The sequence below is a fragment of the Rhynchophorus ferrugineus genome, unplaced genomic scaffold, assembly GCF_030347505.1.
Source record: "Rhynchophorus ferrugineus isolate W39M unplaced genomic scaffold, kcgeb_rfMv2 rfM2, whole genome shotgun sequence".
In the NCBI taxonomy this organism is placed as follows: domain Eukaryota; kingdom Metazoa; phylum Arthropoda; class Insecta; order Coleoptera; family Curculionidae; genus Rhynchophorus; species Rhynchophorus ferrugineus.
In genome coordinates, this window is record NW_027472581.1 from 8886439 (window position 1) to 8909813 (window position 23375).

Consider the following 23375-nt stretch of genomic DNA (forward strand, 5'->3'; position numbering starts at 1 on the left):
TTCTCTTGATGGTAAGGACTATTTGTTATAAATATCTTATCACCATCAATTAGAAATATTATGAAAGAAGTTGAGCTTAGATTTTTGTTTTAGTCCAACTCTAGTTCTGATGGTATTTGACATCATATAGACTCTATTTGCAGCAATTGTGATTGTTCCATATATTTCTTCTTTCTTTGTCCTACACACTAGTCCTTTATCATTTTATTGCTTAGCAGAAAAAGGAAAGTTACGACGGAATTGGCAACAGCAAAGGACTGAAGAGAATAAAAGAAAATTTAAATAAATTTAATAATTAATTATATTAAAAAAGCTCCTAGTTATAACTTAATTACTGGTAAAATTTTAAAATAACTATCAGAAAAAGGTATAAAACTATTAACATTTATATATAATGCTATGCTACGAATTAATTACTTCCCTAGCATCAGGAAAGTAGCTAAAATACTAATGATTCTTAAACCAGGAAAAACACCAGAAGATGTAACCTCCTATAAGTTTATTACCGATAATCTCGAAAGTTTTCGAGAAACTATACATCAAGAAGCTAAACTATATAATAGAAAAAAGAAAAATTATTCCAGAACATCAGTTTGGGTTTCGTAATAAGAATGAGACTATAGAACAAGTGCATAGACTTGTAAACAAAATAAACAGTGACCTAAATGCCAAAAGATATTGTTTGGCTGCTTTTCTAGATATATCTCAGGCTTTTGACAAAGTATGGCATATGGCCTTTCAGGTTAAACTAAATAAACTTCTCTCTCATCCGGACTTTCAGTTAATAAAATCGTATCTCACTGATAGACATTTTATTGTAAGTCAAGGCGATGAACATACCGAATTAAATCCCATATATTCAGGAGTTCAGCAAGGTAGTGTACTGGGTCCATTACTGTATGTTCTGTATACGGGCGATCTGCCCACCACAAAAACAACTACTGTGGCAACATACTCAGATGACACAGCAATCTTGTCATCCCATGAAGATCCAGTCACAGCATCAATAAACCTACAAACCCACCTGGGTCAAATACAATTATGGTTGAAGTCATGGAGCATTAAAGTCAATGAAACAAAATACACCCATGTAACGTTTACCCTGCGTAGAAGAACATGTCCACCAGTGAATATCAATGATCGTCCAATCCCCCAAGCAGAGCAATTTAAATATCTTGGTATGCACTTAGATCGACGCCCAACCTGGAAGAAGCACATACTCTCTAAACGAAAACAACTTCGACTGAAATTATACCAAATGTATCGCAATCCAAGTTATCATTAGATAACAAGGTGTTGCTGTATGAGTCTATACTCAAGCCTATTGAGTCATATGGAATCCAACTATGGGGTACCCCTAGCAAATTTAATATCCATCATTCAACGGTTTCAAAATAAAGTGTTGCATGCCATTGTTGATGCTCCGTACTATATTTCAAATAAAGTGATATAACGCGATATTTCTCTAGAACCTATAACGAGTGTAATTCAATGTGTTTGTGGGAAGTACTTCGAAAGAGTGTCAGTGCATCCCAATGTACTCGCTAATCAGCTAAATATACGACGTGATAGTGAAGTGCGTAGACTAAAACTTTTATAAATATGTGTTTAAAGCTGATCATGCGATTGGTTTTACTTATTTTAAAAGTAGCTGTTTGGATTTACAAGTTAATGAATAAAACAAACAATAGAAATAAAAGTTCAGTGATGAGGAATTGCTTAATGAAAATTCACCACTTTATACACACACATTTCATAAACCGTCTTTCATTTTGAGAGTTAACCAGACATGAAATATAATGAAGAAAGAATTAAAACCTAAGGCATGTAAAAATTAGTGGAACTAATTATTACTAATATACTGACCAGGCACGAAATTAATCAAGAAAGAATAATAATGGAGAGTATTTCATATTGAAACTTTAAATAAAGAATCACTTAAAACTAATTCCTGTTCTTTTAAAATTGTATTGAGATTGCGTTGTACTACCAAAAATACACAGGAGATAAATACGAATAATTTACACATTTATTTGTTCTAAATGATTGGACTTTGATGTCGGATTTTTTTTATAGTAACATTGACATTGCTACTTATTTCACACCAAGGTTGTATACAATTAATTTTTGTCTACTAAAACAATGTTTTAATCATCAATCTCATTGATATTCTTTGACTAATTTTATAGTTTACATGTTTTGCATGTAGAACCTGTAATTTTTCGAGGATTCTAGATATATCCGGATTTATTTATACATGGTCTTCTTTGTATCTTTCACTGTTTAAAATAAAAAAGCATTGAATCATTTTCTGGAATATAAGGGTTAGTTTTGGATTTTTTTATCAAAATATATTTTTTTTATGTAGTGCTATATTTAGTTACGATAATACGTGGAAAGTGCAAGTCGCATTGTGGCTTTAGAATCAAATAAAAATTAATAACAGGTAATTTGAAAAGTCCTCGGCCTACCATAGTAAAACAAATATTTTTGGCAAAATTAGTTTTTTTTATTCAGCATAATTCCCTTCAAGGGTGATACACTGATTACAGCGACACTCCAACTTTTCGATACCATTTTTGTAGTACGATTTAAACTTTGTTTTAAAATAGGCCTCAGTTTTGAGATTCTTTTGAGATCCGAGAACAGGAAATAGTCGATGGGGACCGGATCTGGAGAATATGGTGGATGAGGAAGCGATTCGAAGTCCAATTCATAGATTTTGCCATCATTTTCACTAACTTGTGACATGATGCATTGTCTTTTTTTATGCGTTTCATCATGCATTTTTTTCAAGGTAGTCAATGAAAATCATTCCATGCACATTCCAAAATACAGATGCCATAGCCTTACCAGCCGACTGTTGCGTTTCCCACGTTTTGGAGCGGGTTCATCGTGCACAGTCCACTCGGATGACTGTCGAGTGGACTTGGGAGTGAAATGATGGAGCCATGTTTCATCCATTGTCACATATCGATGCAAAAACTCGGGTTTATTACGTCTGATCATCTTCACACACTACCACGAATCATCAACTCGTTGTTTTTGGTCAAAAGTGAGCTCGTGTGGCACCCACTTTGCACAGGGCTTTCTCAAACCCAAATATTCGTGAATGATATGATGTACACGTTCATTTAATATAATAATAATATCAATTTCAAATATATAATAATTCAATTTCAATTTACGGTCATTCAAAGTCATTTTGTGGATTTTTTTAATGTTTTCGTCTGTAACAACCTCCTCACGTCACCACGTTTAAACTTAGCATACCAATCCTTGATGGTTGATTTTCGTGGGGCAGTGTCCAAAAACTCGGCATCAAGCCAAGTTTTTGCTTCAACTGTATTTTTTCCTTTCAAAAAGCAACACCAACACGCGAAAGACCCTTTATCCATTTTTTTACAATAACAAAAGTGGCTTTACTAAAAATGCTGTAATTCACAAAGTAATAACCCGAGCTGTCAAATTTATACACTCATCTTTTGAGGCTTAGGGCTAACTAAAAAACATATGGACTTAATTTTAGTAGCACTATCCATGTGTTAGGTCGGGGACTTTTCAATTGACCTGTTAGTTAACGTATAGTATTTATAATTTGGCTAATGCTTGCTTCTTAAGACCTAATAGTTTTGAGTATTGGGATATTTATTAAGCACTAACAAAGATTTAAATTTATTTATTGCATTGTTACTAGTCGTTGCTGACTAACCTACAATTTGTCTTTACAATAACATAAATCTAGGTATATATTTAAAGGACTTGGCCCATCTTGGTCTCTAGTGTGAAAATATTTTAACTGTAATAATTAATAGTGGCGTTTTTCTATTATATTTCTATTGTATTTTACTTACTACGTAATATCAAATGGTTTGATTCTTTTGGGTCTGTGTCTTATTCTTTTGTTATTCAAGAGTTGTAGTACTTGTAGCGATGTTGACATGAGAATGTGAGATTCGGTATGTGAAGGTCTCGTTATAAGCATAATATACAGTCCTCTAGTAACATTGAGATATTTTATTACAATTTATAGTAACTTCTTACTGGTTTATTGTAGTTTTGAAGGCATGAAATGTAACCAACAAATCTACGTGATAGTCCCCTAGTAACTTCATTTCTTATAATTAATTTCTCGCTCAATAATTATTATTATTTATTAAAGCATAAAAAAGATGTAATAGTAATTTTTCGTTTTATTTAATTCATTTACATATTTTCCTTCAAGTTTTGGTACTATCAAGAATAAAAATTTCGAAGTATTTTTAATTTCGATGCCTTACAGACTCCCATTGAAATTTTAGTAGTTATTGTTAAGATCCTGCTGGAATTTCTATTATGCTAATTTAATAACTATCAAATATTTAGTCAATATAATATTTAAAGTGTATTGGCGTCTCCTAAATAAATATTCACCTATTTTAATTGCTCATTTAACTTTCTGATTTTTGGAATGGCATTAATATTGTATTTTTATCAAGGTTGTAATAAATTATCTCTCGAGCAGAATCGTTATATTTATGAATGAGTTTCTATTACGTAAATTTTAGAGATTCATATATAAGAATTCTTAAAAACTGGTTATCAGAAGCACATTATGATATTTTATTACAATTATGATATGTAACCGACAAATCTACGTGAGTTACACAATTTTTTTAGAGTAGCAGATTTTGTGATGATGGTAACTTAGCAGTATATTTGTCATTTTATTCTATACGAATCAATATTTACAACGATGTAAAATGATTCTGAAGCAACCTAATTAATTGTTCAATAGTCTATTCCGTATTATTATTTTCATTTGCTAATTTTTATATCATCATAAATAGATAAGGCAAATAAACAGCTCTAGTTTGAGAGATACAAGTTGTATTTCATATTTTAAATATTCAACTATTTTTAGTTGGCAGGAAACTCACTTTTCGATAACGCCACATCAGTTAACATAAAGGGTAAAGTTTGTTGCATTGACATGCTACGCAAATGTTTCAATTTTGACAATTACTGCTATATTTATGGTGAGAGAGTGAGCTATTTTCAAGGGAGTTATGTATTTTAATTTAGAAGAGGCATTCTTATTTCTCTGACATCATAGCGATATCTCGTTGAAAGAACATGACGATGTTCATTTGTCTTTTCTCTTCGGTATATCGAAACTGTGTGCCAGTCAAGCCATGCTGTATCGATCTGTACAAGTAGCAAACATCGGCTTACATCTGGCATAACAATATGATTCGGTTTTAGCAGCTAGTAACATATTAGAACTTGCTGATTCCACAATATACAGCAAGACATTATGGCCTTGAATATTCCTCTTCGGCGTTAATGTGGATGACTCTCTTGAACTAATCCTTGACTTTCCATACCTACAATTGTTATAATAGATATACTTTTCATCCTCAGGTACAGTATGCCATGGAAAAGTCTTTTGGATCTGCCCGGCAAGCTATGAAATTGCGGTTCAAAATGGTATTGTCGGTAAATTCAAGTGGTAGCCATTTTCCTTCCTTCTAAATCATTCTCATAGCATAGAAATATCTGAAAATAGCTTTATTTATCAGCAGCTAAATTTTCTAAAAGTTTCTCGAGTTTTTTAGAAGGGTTTCCCTCCAATATTTTGGTCTTTTAAATCGATTATCGTATCGGATATGATAGACCAGTATCATCTAAAGTTCCTAAAAGTGTTTTATGAGTTTGGCCAGTAGATTTATTCACATCAGACAACAAAATTAATGAATGTCAGAAATGCAATTCTGAGAATTGAATACTAAATGAAAAACTGGTATTTTATGTGGAAGCAAAATTATCGAATTTAACTGGCTAAATTTGTTTGTTTAAGAGTTGATTACATTTATACATTTTACAGTTCACATGTTCTTTTGATATATCTTTTCACCAACAATAATTGCACCAAGTTAGTTTCAGAACATTTACAGGAACGTCATCGATTTAGATTTTGCCAACTAGCCAATAATTATAACTAATACTTATGTTAAAATACAGTGACTTCATGAGCTATTAATCGATTTTTTGCAGATCGAACTACCTGGTGGATATTTTCCAATCATTTACAATATAAACGTGGTAAAAAGATCAATCACAAATATTGTTAGCGTAGGTAATTCAAATTTCCCATTTTCTTTAAAACGAAAAAGCGTTTGAATCAAGTAGGGAACATTAAAAAATTGAAATGCGGGTCCCATACATAAACATTGATTATCCGTAAACAGGGAAGGACTTTTTTGTGGAAAATTGTGACGGGTGATGAAGAATATATTTTTTTTGTCAGAATCCCAAAGGTAAAAAACGTGGGTAGACCCCAGTCAGCGGTATATCGGCGCTTGGATCTCCTGTTTGTATTTTTTATTGTTTTATTTGGTGAAAAATCGGTACAAACTAAGTCATATAGCTAATATATTAGGTAAAAAAACGAAAGTCTAATTTTTTTAAAGTATATTATAAATAATATTGTTGGAGTATAATCCAAATGACGTTAGCCGAATAGATTAAAGGCCTATAAATTAGCTTTAAAAGATTTTTTGAAATTTGAATCTTTATTATAAAAAATCGGTACAACGTATTTTATTCAAAATGTTCTTCATTAATACCTACGAATCATCCCGTTTTTGGTATCTTCATAAGAAGTGAAGCGTTGCTCAGACAGGTCATGACTATATATCGGAATCAGTAGTAATCATAAAGAGCAAGGTACGGATGGGGTAACAATGACCATTTTAATATTTTCACCGGTTTAACAACATGTAGTTGAGTGTTGTTACCCAGACGAATAATACTGTTGTGTCTTTGTTCGTATTCCTGCCGTTTTTGTCGCACAGTGCTCGGCTAAAACTCATCAGTTGTAGTCAATTACCAGAAACAATTTGTTTTCAAGTGACCTAACGAGGTGAAAACCAGTAGGAATATATAACGTATAACTTGAATGTATAATATGCAGAATAAGGTGGGGTAGTATTTTTCTTTCAAGCGATTTCGTGGATTTTGCAATGTATTGCCGAACTTTGTCAAGTTGCAAAATATTTGTAACTACTCTTTGCAAGCAACACGTGCCAGTAAGAAATTAATCAATTGGAGATATCCTTCATAGAATAGATTATTTTTTGTTAATACCCATTAAGTACAAGATTGACTACATATTCAGTAAGTAATCCTTTATGACTTATCGTTGAAGTTTACAAAAATTATTCCCATAATAACAAAAATATACAATCAGCATAATTCCGAAATATATAAATTAACCTTAAAATACGTGATTACAAATATTATTTATCATTAACATATTGCAGATATAGTTAATTCAAAAGAGCGGTGAACCCACGTGATTGTAAGTACAATTTCACTGTGACATATAACAAAATTCTAATCTAATAAAATAATCTACTAAAATACTGAATGTGTAATAATTTATTTTAACACTGTAGTACATCTAATTCATATATTATCGAAGAATTTAAAACTACAATTAATTGTACAACCACAATAATATATAGGTTAGAGTAGTTTTATTATATTTACATCGAACTTTTTTCAACACTAGTATAGGTAGCCCAATGCATCTAATTAACAATTGTATATTGCTTTCATTTGAGAGCATATTTACCTATTAGGCTTAGTTCTTGTTTCCTTCGATGCAATATGTCCTGTTATTTTGATATTACTATATTTCTCTTTAGTTTGTTCTGTTATTACCTGTATACATCTTTATAGATAAAACTATATTTAGTCAGTGGATGCTCCTTAATACATTTGCCATATCTACAAAAGAGCATTATTTCTCTCCTCATATATTTCAACCAAACGTTCACTTATATTCTGAACAATAACACACATACTCATAAAGCTTTCACACTCTATAATACAATTTCCTACAGTTAAAATATATTAAATATATACTGGCCTTTAGTTGTCTCTTCTTTCATCACCCTCTCTTGATAATTGTCAGCATTCATAAAGTTTTATTCAATCAGTGTCACTTTCAGAAACACTAATCAAGTGAATAACTAAGCTCTTTCTTTCCAATCTATCAAAAACTTTCTCACGATTCTACCAATTGTCAATTTCTTCTTCAATATATCTAATCGAGCCCATCCAAACCGGTCTTATTTTCGACAATGCCTCTTTCCATAAATCCAGAGAATTCTGATTTGAATTCTGCACAGAAATTAAACCATTCCCTTTTCCAGCATGAAGAACTATATATCTCCAGTGAATTATTAATAAATGTTATGACTAAAAAAAGGTAATCGATAGTCATTCCAATATTTAGGTTTTTCCATCAACTTTTGTTCTCTTTACACTATATTTATTATTATCTTTCCATGAGCAACCCAATGTACCATTCTGAAATATTCATGTCTCATTTAAATATATAAATTGAGATACTTAAGATTCTTTCTTGATTTTATTATATGTTTTTAAAAATTGTATTCTTTTAAAAGCAATCTCTGGAAGATCAATTATACCTTTTGTGGGTTATTTTTGTGGGAAATTTTACACCACTTAAATGTTATATTTCCCAACTGTGTACGAAGGGATGTTCTACATCCCTCAAATAGTTGTATATCTTTAGGCTTGTTATGGATACTTCCCAGACAATTTTCTTTAAAATAATTGTATTGAATTATGTTTCGTTTAAAAAACTACTTACAGTTTTTATACATTTCGTATATTTGATCTCTGATACAGCTAATATGAAGCTGATCTTGATCCGTCACCTGTTTCGAATAAAGATGGTTTCTTTTTGGTGAATTTGTGGTTATATTGTTTTTTATTCTTTGAGATATTTTAGGGACCATACCCATACTAATATTCACTGCAGCTGCAACGCACAAAAATATTTTCAATAAAAACAGCGCCGATTGGAAATTGGTTAAAACAAATCGTTAAAACGCCTATTGCCGGTTTATAACCACTAATTATAATATTTTGAAGAACTTTCCAGACGTTCGACAAACGGACAACATTTGCAGGCTCATTCGGTTACATGTTCGAACTCAAACAACATTCAATCTATTTTTAAATAGAATAAAATGCGTAGGAAAATATTCTCTGACTGTAAAACGAATTTGCAACTTTCGACAGGCACATTTTGATGCCATGAGTTCACTATTGTTTTGTATAGACTATACACATTTTATATTAATATTATATAATATTGTATTAAACAAAGGCTATGAGGTCCTTCCATTTTTGAAAAGTCACCGGCGTGACACACAGATGGCGCTACTAGAATTAAATCCATATGTCTTTTAGTTAGCCCTAGCCCTCAAATGATGCGCGTATAAATTTGACAGCTGTCGATCATTAGTTTGTGAATTATAGCATTTTGAGTGAAGCAACTTTTGTTATTGTGAAAAAATGGATAAAAAGGAATTCCGCGTGTTTATAAAATATTTCTTTTTTAAGGGAAAAATACAGTTGAAGCAAAAATTTGACTTGATGCCGAGTTTTCGGACACTGCCCCACGAAAATCAACTGTCCTTGATTGGTATGCTTTAAGTTTAGCTAAGTTTAGACGGCGAAATGAGCATTAAAGACGGTGAAAGCAGTGGACGCCCAATAGAGGTTGTTACTGACGAAAACCTTTAAAAAAACACAAAATAATTTTGAATGACCGTAAATTGAAATTGAACGAAATAGCAGACACTCTGAAGATATCAACTGAACATGTACATCATATCATTCACGAATATTTGGGTATGAGAAAGCTCTGTGCAAAGTGGGTGCCGCGCGAGCTCACTTTTGACCAAAAACAACGACGAGTTGATAATTCGGAGTAGTGTTTGAAAATGATCAAGCGTAATAAACCCGAGATTTTGTGTCGATACATGACAATGGATGAAACATGGCTCTATCAATTCACTCCGAAGTCCAATCGACAGTCATCCGAGTGGACTGCACACGATGAACCCGCTCCCGTAGAAAAACGCAACAGGTTATGGCGTCTATATTTGCGGTGTACATGGAATAATTTTCATTGACTGCCATGAAAAAGGAAGGATCATCGACAGCTACTATTACATAGCGTTATTGGACCGATCGAAGGACGAAGGCGCCGAAAAATAGCAGCATTTGGAGAAGAAGAAAGTGCTACTTCAACAAGACAATGAACCGTGTCACAAGTTAGTGAAAACGATGGCAAAAATCAATGAATTGGGCTTCAAATTGCATCCTCATCCACCGTATACTCCAGATCTGGCCCCCAGTGATTATTCCCTCTTCCCATATTTTGAAGTAAAAAACAAATCGTACTATAAAAATGGTATTGAAAAGTTGAAGGGTCGCTATAATCTGGTATCACCAGTGAAGGTTATTTATGTTGAATAAAAAAAACTAATTTTGCCAAAAAAATGTGTTTTACTATGGTAGGCCGGGGACTTTACAATTAACTTGTTATATATTTTAACATTTATATATATGTCAAGAAGTTATTCATCATTAAAACCGACTTACGTTACTTTTGCCTATTCTACACACTGTCGTTCTTTATAAAATTTTTACTAGTACCTTTTATTTAAAGGCCAGAAATTAAGTTTAAGACCTGGTCTCAAAAGCTGAACAAGACGTCAGTATTTCGTAATACAGTGTACCTAAAATGATGCGTTTGTAAAATCAAATAAACTATAATTCCTAAAGAAAATATTATTAAGTTAAAAGTATTTTAGCAGAATATTTATTCTATTAGCTCTTTGAATATTTTTTTTTAATTTCTAGAAGGCAATTAAAGCAAACTGATTAGTTTATGAACGGATTCTTTTATATTTATTCTATACTATCTTCTTTATTTATCTGAATTTAATAACAAAACAAAACGCATTGTTGGTGCAATATATGTTATTTTAGTTGCGCGTTTGCCTTGTTATTAAAACTGTCTTTAGATTAATAATAATGTGATTGATAATGAATAATGGACGTGTTATTGGTGCAACAATTATAAGTGAGTGTACCATATAGTTTTAAAGTTTGTTTGTGGCTAGGATATTAAGTGTAAAACCATATGTAGATTATCTATTTTAAATATATTGATGCAAGCGTGATATATATGGATTATGTCGTAATCAATATGTCTATTGTAAGTATACGAATTGCTTTATATATATCGGGATTTGTTATCAAATAAAATTGTTTATTAGAATAAGGGGTTGTACGGTAAAAGCGGTTATTTTGATACATTATCGTGAAAAATTCTTGTGTGCCGTGAAACGAAAATCTTTAAAAGATTTTAATAAAAATAGATTGACAGCAACTAGTCGTTCGATAATGAAATGAACTGTAGGAACTATACGATAAGTAGAATAATAAGTTATGTAGTAGAATAACAACGTATTTCTTAGTTAATAAGACATTTTTACTTATGCTGATTGAACTAAATTGATGCTACTCGAAAATTACTGCACGTTGTATGGTTCTTGATATATTCGACACTAATTTTGAAGTTATTAAGTGATGCGAAGTATTTTGATAAAGCGACGTTTATTACTGAAAATGTAAAATATTAACATAGGTGAAAAATTAAGTGATTTTGACCTTTTTGAACATAACATACGCTAGTCATGGAATTATTAAAATTGTATTCTCGGTTTTCATTACTTTTGTTATTTGGTTTGAAGAAATTTGCTGCCAAAGCCTATAAAACTATTTTAGAAACCATTTATGTTGTCCTGTCATAACGTAATTGTGGGTTTTGTTGTCTTTTTGGTAGTAACAATGTTGATCTCAATGAATAAGAACGGTCTGAAGGACTAAAAGAGTTCGAAGACAATACAGGTTAGACATATTGAACGATAATATAGCTTAAACTCTTAGAACACTTTCAGACAACTAAACAACTTAACAGTTGAGTTCACTATTTTCACTCATTTACATGCCATGGAAAAATAAAGAACAAAAAATGACTACTAGTACTTGCTCGTAGTAAACTTTGTTTGACAACTGAATGTTCTTACAATATTTAATAGACGTTGATACTTTTTAAAATCTACATCGTCAGTATTACCACTAACTACTGAAAACCGATTATCAATAATTTTGTTAAAATACATTTCTAAGTTGGCTACAGCTAATACTTAACTCAGTAAATGATCTGAAGTCTGATCAAAGTCGAAATATACCTTTACTTCAATAAAAGTATCTTAACTTGAAGTAACTTATAACACAATTCTCATATATAAAAGGCAACCCTACGATTGTGGGTATCACAGCCAAAATAGAATCTAACTTCACAGTAAAAAGCCTGACCAAGTTCATTTATGAATTATAATTATCAAATATTTCGAATATAGGAAAGGTAAATGTTGTGTGTGTTGTTGTTGGAATTACATATTTTCCTTTAATTTTGCTACAACAATTCAATCAAGTTCTATGAATTAAAAGAAGCTACTGATGACCATGTTAACTTTATATACCTAATTACTAAAACATGGTGTTAAAACATATAATTGATATACAGTTTTGTTCGCTTAATTTTTTATGTTTTTGTAACTATTTGTTTCTTTTGTAAGTCAATGTTGAGCACGTAATGGCGAAGGTGTGAATATATATACAAAATAAAGTACCTGTGTCAAGAAACCACCAGTAAAATCGAGGAATTAAGGTATGAACTGTTTAAAAATTCAAATTGCTGACCAGATCTATCTCCTCTTAATTTCTAGTTTGTGTCATACCTCAAAAATCCTATAATGACAAACGATTTTCATCATTAAGTTTTAATCCTTCTTCCATTTCCACTTCTTCAAATTTCCATTTCATTTTCACAAAGGTATTAAAAAACCCAAGTATACTATATAACCATAATTATAATTTAGTTTCTAAAGAAACTACTGCAAAGAAAGAACGGCCAAGCTACACCGTAACTTTCATTAACTTCCCAAAGCTAAATTTCAAGACACGTCTTTTCCTTTTAATTTGATTTTCAGTTTACAATTCGACGCCACGTGTACTTAATTAGAAATTTGCAATTAAATTCTTTGTTCCTACTTCTAATTGGGAAGGATCCACATTCGGGCGGACGTATAGCCGGTTCAAAGACATGCCGAATAGGTAGCGCCTCTGTCGGGAATACATAATCATATCAAAATGTATTTTAAATATTATCATGTTTTAAATAGCTTTAGATGGATGCTAACATTCAGAGATATTTAACTTAACTACATTCAATATTTTATTGCAATATAATAGTTTTGGAATTTTAACACTTAAATGTTGTTAGGTATAATTCAGTGATCGAACAATATTTGAAATTAACAATTGTTATAAAAATATGCTTCATTGCCTAGACTAACAACATCTCATAATAAACAATAAATAATAAATAGGAAGCCTAACCAAAAAAAATTCACATTTTAATTTTCACTCTATAATCATTATTCTATTATATATAACAGATCAATTGAAAAGACCCCAGCCTACCATAGTAAAACACATTTTTTTGGCAAAATTTGCTTTTTGATTGGACATAATTCCCTTCAATTCCCTTCAAGGCTGATACATTGATTATAGCGACCGTCCAACTTTTCGATACCATTTTTGTAGTACGATTTGCCCTTTGTTTCAAAATAGGCCTCAGTTTCAGCGATCACCTCTTCATTCGACGAAAATTTCTTCCCAGCGAGCATTCTTTTGAGATCCGAGAACAGGAAATAGTCGCTGGGGGCTTTCTCATACCCAAATATTTGTGAATGATATGATGTACACGTTCAGTTGATATCTTCAGAGTGTCTGTTATTTCATTTGATTTCAATTTACGGTCATTTCATTTTTTTAAAATGTTTTCGTCGGTAAGAACCTCTTTTGGGCGTCCACTGCGGTCACCGTCTTCGGTGCTCATTTCACCGCGTATAAACTTAGCATACCAATCCTTGATGGTTAATTTTCGAAGTTTTTGCTTCAACTGTAAAAGCAATATTTTATCAACACGCGAAATTCCTTTTTATCCATTTTTTTTCACAATAACAAAAGTTGCTTCACTCAGAATGCTATAATTCACAATGATCCGACAGGTGTCAAATTTAACATATACACGCATCTTTTGAGGGTTAGGGCTAACTAAAAAACATATGGATTTAATTCTAGTAGATCCATCTTTGTGTCAGGCCGTAAACTTTTCAATAGACCTGTTGTTTTTAGTTTTTTCCCATATCGAGGAAGTGATAAAATCAAGAGAAAAAGATACTTGGATATCATTTAAGAAAATTATAAGTTCATTTTTAAGATGTGTGAAAACCTCTATAAACTTTATAGGGCAGGTTATCTTCATAGTGAATAACAAAATGCATTACGTTGGAGAATAAGCTACGTAGGAAAATGTACAGAGCTAAATTAAAGAAAACACAAAAACACAAAAGTAAAGCTAATAATATATATATAAGGGAAGAGTGTAAAATTACCTTAATCATGCCAGTAACCTGCCTGGATAAGACTCGTTTCGTGGATTGTCACTAAAGTTGGCCAGTTGCTAGTCGGAAAGCCGAAGAACATGGCTAGAGTCCACGTTAAGGCAATGTTCAATTCAGATTAACTCTAGTTGGTAGAAAACAGCCTCCAAAATATAAGAAAAAGAATTAGTTTAATTCAAGTTATCTGTATCATTTGCCTTCCATCCTAAACTTTAGATTTCTTGCCTCACCGCTCTTAAATAACATTTTAATTTATATTATATTTCCATTTTTTTATTCAACTTTTATTCGCTTGAATAATTTTGAAATGTACAGGAAATCTGGAAGTATCATACTCTTGCAATGATTTATGCCACTCGTAGTGTTATAAAAATGCTATTCATAACAATTATTAATAAATGAGCTGGATGTTTAAAATCAATACTTAGAGCCTTGATGTGAGACTCTGCTGTGCTTCTTATTGTATTCATACAAGAGCTATTTTCGTTGACTATGTTGCACGTTTTAGTGGTTCATAGGCTATGGGTTATAATATACGTTTTATTTGCGTTCTCTTTTCACAACTTTCAGCAGTTCTTTACATCTAATTACTTTCTCATAAAACATGTTATCTTATGATGATTTTAATTTATAATTTGATATTGTTCAGTACTATTTTACTTTAACAACAAGACGAATTTAAGACATGGTTAGGTGGGAGAAGTATTGTCAATTATTTATTCATATATTCGCAAAAGTGTAGATTTTTTTGCTAACGTGAACATTAAATTTCTCTAAAAATTAAGGAATCTTATCTTTTAATGAGATACTGATTTCAACTGACAATATAAATTGTTTAAGAGTATAGTTATAGGTAAAGAAGCTGTAGGAATATTTGTTTGTTGTGTGTATGAACTTTGTTCGAACACTCACAACTATTTCATGGAAGGTATTTGCTCGGGAACAGAAAACACTGATTGATATAAACTTCTTTATTTAAGTTGTTAAAGTTTACATGTGGTTGACAGGAAGATGGATAGGATGTTAAGATAGCTTAAGATTATATAGAAGTTGTAGAGGGATAAGATGAATTAGCAGAGAGTACTAAATCCTCTAGCGTTGTTAACACTAAAATTTTGTGCGGACATATCTGTGGTAGCTTAAAGAGTTTTAGAATTTCTGTCTTAAATGAATGCATTCGAAGACACTTCGATTTTTTGATCCAGAAATTTTGCAATTTTGTAATAAAATAATATAAAGAAGATGAAGATTTATAAAAATATTGAATATTAATTTATTTATTAGATGTCTAATTATTTGTGTTATTTTCAGGCACATTATCATGTATATCTGATGGTATGCAATATGGGTGGACCGCACCTGTAATACCAAAGTTGCTGGCCGATGACAGCCCATTTCCAGTCACCGAATATCAAGCGGAATGGTTGGAAACCATTCTCATGTTGGGCGCTTGTTGCGGACTACCCTTAACCATGTATCTAGTGGATAAAATAGGTCGCAAAGGTTCTCTTATAGGATCTTCAAGCACCACGCTAGTCGCCTGGATTGTCATAGCTTTTGCGCCCTGTATTGAATACATTTATGTTGCCCGATTTCTGGCAGGACTCGCTGGAGATACTGCATTCGTTGCTGCGCCGATGTACATCGCCGAAATGGCCGATCAAAAAATTCGGGGATTCCTCTCCAGCATCATATATTTGATGATGCTAGCGGGCGTTTTGTTAGTGTACTGTGTGGCTCCATTCGTGCCTCTCTGGGTACCTTGTATCATCGGCATCGGTTTCAACTCCATCACCCTGGTAGCATTACCATTCATGCCCGATTCCCCGTATTATCTCCTATTTAAAGATAAACCGGATGAGGCACGGAAAGCTCTCCAACAACTACGTCCCCACGGGAACACTGAAGCTGAATTAAAGGACATTGCTGTCGCGATAGAGAGACAGAAAAGTGAGAAAGGTCGTCCCCAGGACTTGTTATTGGTGAAGAGTAACAGGAAGGCTTTGATGATAATGGTGTGGTTGAACGGCTCCCAACATATGAGTAGTATTTCGGTGATGTTGATGAATCTCCATTCGATTCTGGAGGAGGCCGGTGCCGTGCACATAGCGTCATCCACGGCGGCTATTATTTTCTCCGCCTTGATGTTCTGCGCGGCTATGTCGGCTTCGTTAGCCATCGATAACTTCGGAAGACGAATTCTTCTAATCACCTCGGGTATCTTCGCTGGCCTCAGCCTGGGGGTAATAGCGGTTTATTTCACTTTACAGAACTGGGGCTACGAGGTCGTCCAAGTCAGTTGGGTGGTCGCTCTGGCGGTTATGTGTTACGCGGCCGCTTTCAAGTTCGGAATCGGTTTAGTGCCAATTGTTCTCACCGCCGAGCTGTTCCCCGCCAAGATGAAAGCAATCGGCATGACAATTTCCGACGCTTGTTATGTAGGATTTTCGGTAATCTCCTTACAGGTTTATCACCAGCTGAAGAATTCCTTCGGCATCCACGTGCCCTTTTACATTTTCGCCTGTTGGTGTTTCGGAACTGTCGTATTCACGTTACTGTTTATTCCCGAAACTAAGGGGAAGACGTTGGAGGAGATACAATTTATATTGAAAGGAGAACATAGGACTGAGCTGGAATCGAGTCAAAATAGTTCAGAAAATAATAGAACCGATCGTACACCGTGAACAAATGATAATTTAGTAAATACTATCTACATTATATTACTATTGTATTGTAAGTATTTATACAATTTTATTAAATATAACTTATTTAATAAACACGATCATATTTTATTGCACCACTCATACGGATATTTTTTGATTAAGGGGTTATTCTAGTCCATAGTTATTCTTTTTAGATATTTTGTCGGGTGAAATAAAAAAAAACAATATTTTTACCATCCAGTTTTTCACTACTCTTATAAATAATTTTAACAAACAACAGATAATAAAGAGAATAAATAATTATTTTGTTGTTTCTTATAGCAATCTAATATATTAACTCTAACAGGCTATTATTTTTCCCTAATTTGCAACGATTTTAGAATTCTACGATAGACACTTTAGGCTTAACATTTATGTCACTGGTTTTAATATGGACAGAGTTTTACTTATAACTCCACTGAACCACGTTACATTGTTTTACTCTCCTTAATATTCTGACTAAGCCATCATTATCTGGGAGCTGGAGAACCTCAACATTGAAGTGCTGATGGAGCCTCCTTTCTTTGGGCATAGTCCTTGATAATGTTATCGACAATTTCGATCTTCAGATCCTTATGCAGATTATCGTTCCGAATATATCAAGGAGCGTCAACAATTCCTCGCAGGACCTTATTTTGGAATATTTTTGTGATATTTATATTGCTTTGGCTGCTACAGCCCTAGTGTTGAACACAATAATTCTACACGGGTTTCAAGGCTTATTGGTAAAGTAAAACATTTTTATATATTGACAGGGCTGAGTTATCTACCCAAAAACAAGTACATTTTTTTACATTTCAGCTTGAGTTTTTCACATGTGACGTTTTTTTGTAACATGTGGCTTGCTTTAACAAGTTTGAAACTAGTAGTCATGCCAAGATATCTAGACTTGTTTTGAGAGTTTTTAGAGTAGACTTATGCTTACGCTACTTATGCTACTCTTTTGTTGGTAAAAATCAATATCTACTGATTTATTTTGATTCATTTTGATATGCCATTTTCCTGATCAACATTATATTTCGGAAATAGCTTTTTGTAACTTTTGTTTATACGATTGTAGTATCATCTGCAATATATAACAACAACATTTTCATTGAATTCTAGGCAAGTCCAGAGTATAGAGAAAAAAGGACTAGTCTTGTTTGACTTTGATGTATCCGTCAATTATATATGACTAAACAATTTTTAGAGAATATTGTTTTAATATTATGCTTTAAACATTCATGGCAAACATTATCGAAAGCTTGTTTCACATTCAAAAATATTGCCGAACAAATTTTGTTTTCTTCTAGTGATTTTTTTGATATTGGCGATTCTGTATACCTGATAAATTGTGAAATGTTGTTTCCAGAAAGGATGAATAATTCGGTTAATGATAGTTTCCTCAAATTCTAGTTCCTCTTCAGTATGCCAAGTTAATTTTTTTTAATGCCACTCCAAAACCTATCCAATCGATTCTTCTATTAACCAAACCTGTTTAATTGGTGAGATAAATTTACGGATTATTGATTATTGAGCGATTTATAAGTAACACTTAATACTTAATAAAACAAATAGTAAATAATAATCATTCGAATAAAGCAATATTTGAACCACTCAATTTTCACAAATCCGTGATCTATTCGAGAGTTAAAACATAATAGAGAGTAGGTAGAAAAATAACATAAAACGCATGTGTATTATTTATACCAACGAGGATTGATCCGGACTGGACCTACAGTTTAATGTGGGCCCCGAACCACGGTCCTCGGCATTAAGCCTACCGGCTGGCGAGAGACCAACTTAGGAATCATCCCAGAAGATGGGATCATTATCCTTGTCGGGTTTTACACCCTTGCCTAGGACAATTACAAGTGTTAAACAATCACAAAAATAAATTTACGGCCGTGCCCCAGCAGTATTCGAACCCGCGATTATCGCAACAGTAGGTGGACTGTCCTGTCGCCTTTACCACTGCGCCAACCAAGCCGGCATGTGTATTATTATATTATTTATTTATTGGTCATCATTTAAGTTAAGATCTCCTTGTTAAGAAAAGTGGCGCAACATAAATGATGCTCAATGTAACTCATTTTTGAATGTCTGCATTAGATAGTCAGTTAGTTCATTAATATTATCTTGTTTTATAACATAACAGACCATAGTACATACTCAACACAGGAGATAACATAGTGTAGATATACGATGTGGCATACCTAATGAGCAGGGAAGGATTTTGACGTTGCTGTTAAGGAAAACGAACTATTTTTAAGAATACACATTATTTATTCATTGTATAATTATTAATTAGTAGTAATATTTTAAACTTTAAAACTTTGAACATTCTAAGATACTCAGTATAATAGTTATCAAGGTTGCAGAAATGAACTTTTAATCAAATAATTGGGAAGAAATATATTTCTGTTAACTTCATCAAGTGTGCCAAGTGTTCACCACCTTCAATGTACCTGAGATTGTTTTTGTATTTTTTACTGATCCCTGTTTTGCTTGCTTTGTTTCTCTAACAATTTTTCACGGCAATATATTGTTATTCAAACTTAAAATTAGAATAACGAAAATATATACTGACATTAAACTATAAGATAAAATATATAAATGCCGTATAAACTATTATATAAATGGATAAATAATAATTTAAAAATAGTTATATTTAATGTTATTGTTTAAACATCAGAATATAACTGAATAGAATATTTGAGTACGTAAGTTGTTTTTTTTATATTTTGATATTTCATAACAATGATTAACATATAATAAATATAAGATAATATTATCTGTTAAGATCTCTTATAGCAATATATGGAAAATTCAAGCGATTTATTTTCTATAGTAAATTATTCTAACAGAATTGTGAAATTGAATATACTTATATACGTTCTTTTTGAAGAGCTTTTCTGCATACTTACGTTAAAGAACATTATTTATTTTCAAAAGGTCTAAGGTGTAGCAGGGGAAAACAGTGAAGAGGGTATTTTGCACCCCACGTAAGTAAATTTCGGAGGGCTTACGAAAAAGTGCTTTTATTGGTAACTCGAATGTTTATACGTAAATGATGATTGGCTTCTTGGGGATTTGGAGTTCCCAGTTATTAAATTTAATGATGATTTATCTCTAATCACGTTTTAGTGAAATAAAAGATTAATTGCCTCATTATTTTTAATGAAGTAAATTTTTTGTAAAATAATTGGTTTGATAATAATTAACAATTTATTTCAGATTTAAGGAAAATTATAGATATTGACAAGGAGGTAATTTCGGTTATATTGACTTCGCCATTATGTCGACAATTTTTATCGATTTATAGAAATGTTGGGTTTCGTCCATGTTATTGACAAATGATAAAAAACTGAAATGTGGGAATAAAAATATATGTTTTTTTAATATTTTAAAGTCTCCTTTTTACCAACGAGGGTTTATCTGGATTGGACCTATGGTTTAACGTGGGCTCTGAACCACGAATTAAACCTACTGACTGGCGAGTGACCAAATCATCCCAGAAGACATCCATTCTTACGCAGCGTTGTTACTGGCGTGACTGGGATCATTTCCTTTGTTGGATTTTGCATTCTTGCCTATGAACAATCACAAATATTAAACAATCACAAAACATAAATTTACGTCAATGCCATGTCGTCGAGGACGGTCCTGTCGCCTTTACCACTACGCCAACAAAGTCGGCTAAAAAGATATTATTGGCGGTTTTAAGCATAATATAACCCTTGATATTAAATTGGCGTGGAAGTTACATATTAAGAAAACATGTAACTTCCACAAGAACTTAAGCTATTAAAGTATTAAAAATGTACTGGTTAGATATTCAGTTCTGCCGTTATATAATAATAAATAAGTCTTGAAACCGATGTTCCACTCAACTCACAATTTTGATACCACTCCATGTTTCCTTAGATTTTTCTGGTACTGCACATTTTTCATCATAAAATTCTGCCGGCTTTCCTATATCTTCTGATATAATCACTGTATTTTCCTTTATGAATTTACCCTATCATATGTAACGATGTTCGTACTCACTCTCTTCACATACATTGTAACCAAATGCTAAGACATATTTTGAGCAATTATACACAAATCTGATACACCCTACAATTTTAACGGTTCTCCTATATTAATTATATACCCGTTAATTATATATAATTGTTTATTCCGTCTTCATCACACTCTGTTAGTAATTGTACACATGTCATAAGTCCATATCTAGGAAATTTTACTCAGGCACTAATTTAGTCTCTGTTCAAGTCAGTTACTACATTGTTAATTTAAATATATCTAATACAACGTGGGACAGAAGTCCGGCTACTATTTTTATTGCCTATAACTTTCATCAAATAAAAGATAAGTAAGTTTTCTTCTCATAAAAAGTTTGTTTGGCCGTTAATTCTTTCTTTCGTTATGATTGAAAAATTATATCGGCTAAATGGTGACGGTAAATGGCGATTTGATATTCTTTCGGCTCTTTTTAAAGCACTTTTGTTAACATCCTGCAACATCGTGACGAATATTGGCTCTAAGATGTTGAATCGTTTAGAGCTTATTAATGTAAATTTTTGATTAGAAAAAAAAACCATAAGAAAAAGTCTGCTGCTGTTAAATCCGGGGATCTGGCTGGCCATGCTAAATCGACACTTCATAAATTAGTCTTCGTGGGAAAACAATATTCAATAATTGAATTGTTGAACGAGCTGTGTGTGCTGTTGCTCCAGCTTACTGAAACCACATGTCCTATAGTCCTTGTTCTTCCATTTCAGGCACAAGAAGATCTCGAATCATGTCTTGGTATCGTTCAGCAGTAACAGGAACTGCAACACCTTCGTAATTTTCAAATAAATAAGCACCAATGATGTTTCCAGCATGAATACCACACCATAGAGTTGTTTTTAGTGGATGCCTTTATGTTTCATGAATTAATTGATGATTCTTTGTTCCCCAAAATCGACTGTTCTGTTTACTGACGCGACCGTTGAGAAGAAAATGGGCCGCATCGCTCATTATCAATTTAGACGAAAAATCTTCAATTTAATCACACAGCCTTAGGATTGTATTACTGTACTCAACTCGTTGATCAGGATCTCTCGGTAACACTTTTTGGATCAACTGAATTTTGTACGGGAATATTTTCAAATCAGTTTTCAAAATTCGCCTTAAACTGAGTGCATAAATGTGTAACTGGGAACCACGTCTCCGAATTGATGTTTCTGGAGACTTTGCAACACTATCGCACACCAGAGCTACATTTTCAGCATTACGAGACGTTCGTTGTCTTTTGCAAAAATTCGCATGTAAACGATAAATTGTGGTTTTGTGAGGCCCTGGATGACTAGGATATTTTTGACGCACTTTCCGCTCAGTGGCAATAAAGGAACGATTATTTTCATTAAATAATGTCACTATTTTTGTTCGTTCTTGTGACGTATGTTTATCCATAACAAAATTTGGACGCCTACACAATGGTTAAAGTGAAATTGAGCTAAAATGGTAGCGGTACTTTTGCCCCACCTTACATTTTTTCAGGATTCCACCATTTCCGTGATATAGGTCATTCAAACCGAAAGTGAAATTATAGATATAGCGCACATATACATTTTCACATATCCAAATAGTTCTTGCTTGCATATCCTTCTCGACCAGCATTTGTACTGTAGTACTTCTTAGTAGTTCATTGTAGTAATTCTTTACATCACCACGTATCAATTCGATTGGATTGAATATGCAGCAATAGGGAGAAAGGCGTATTACTAAATGTTTACATGTATCCTGATCAGTCATCTATTGGTGAGAATGTGAATAATGGTTAATCCACCTAACCTAACTGTTAAATTTGATATTTATTTACATAAAATAACGATTTTCTCATAAGTCTATTCTTGCTAATCATGAAATATCACTTTTTTGAAAATAAGGAAGCAAAATAATTAATAATTATAAGAGAAGTAATCTATCGAAAACAAACAGTAGTAAGTTTTCTTTTTGCATAAGATGATGATTGAATATTTTAACAATTGATGGAATGAAGAACCAGTTTATTTTACTGTACTTTTTAATTTAAACTTGAATAATGTAGATAAAGCATTATGAACTATAATATGTCGATAAAATTGTGCACTAACGATAATTACTTGAATAACACTTATGTTTACAGGACACTTGAATATAATACACTTTTTTAAAATGCTTAACTGCGTATTAAAAAATACACAGCTATTAAAAAAGTTTAAACCGAAAAACAGCCATTATAATAGCAATTTTG

At 32.4% G+C, this 23375-nt stretch overlaps 1 protein-coding gene across 3 annotated transcripts in view; it reads left to right on the plus strand.

The window, feature by feature from the left end:
* The window catches only part of LOC143191948 (facilitated trehalose transporter Tret1), a 48149-nt gene extending 30961 nt beyond the window's left edge, over nucleotides 1–17188 (plus strand). Inside the window, exons 1-2 of one of the 3 annotated variants that reach the window (XM_076397388.1) lie at nucleotides 10847–10954; nucleotides 15723–17188. In XM_076397388.1, coding sequence (XP_076253503.1) covers nucleotides 10918–10954; nucleotides 15723–17095 — 1410 coding nt within the window. In that variant the 5' untranslated portion in view covers nucleotides 10847–10917 and the 3' untranslated portion in view covers nucleotides 17096–17188. Of the gene's footprint in view, nucleotides 1–10846; nucleotides 11090–15722 lie in introns of those variants that run through there. The other 2 variants (XM_076397389.1, XM_076397387.1) reach the window with 2 other exon arrangements.
* Nucleotides 17189–23375: the final 6187 nt, after the last annotated feature.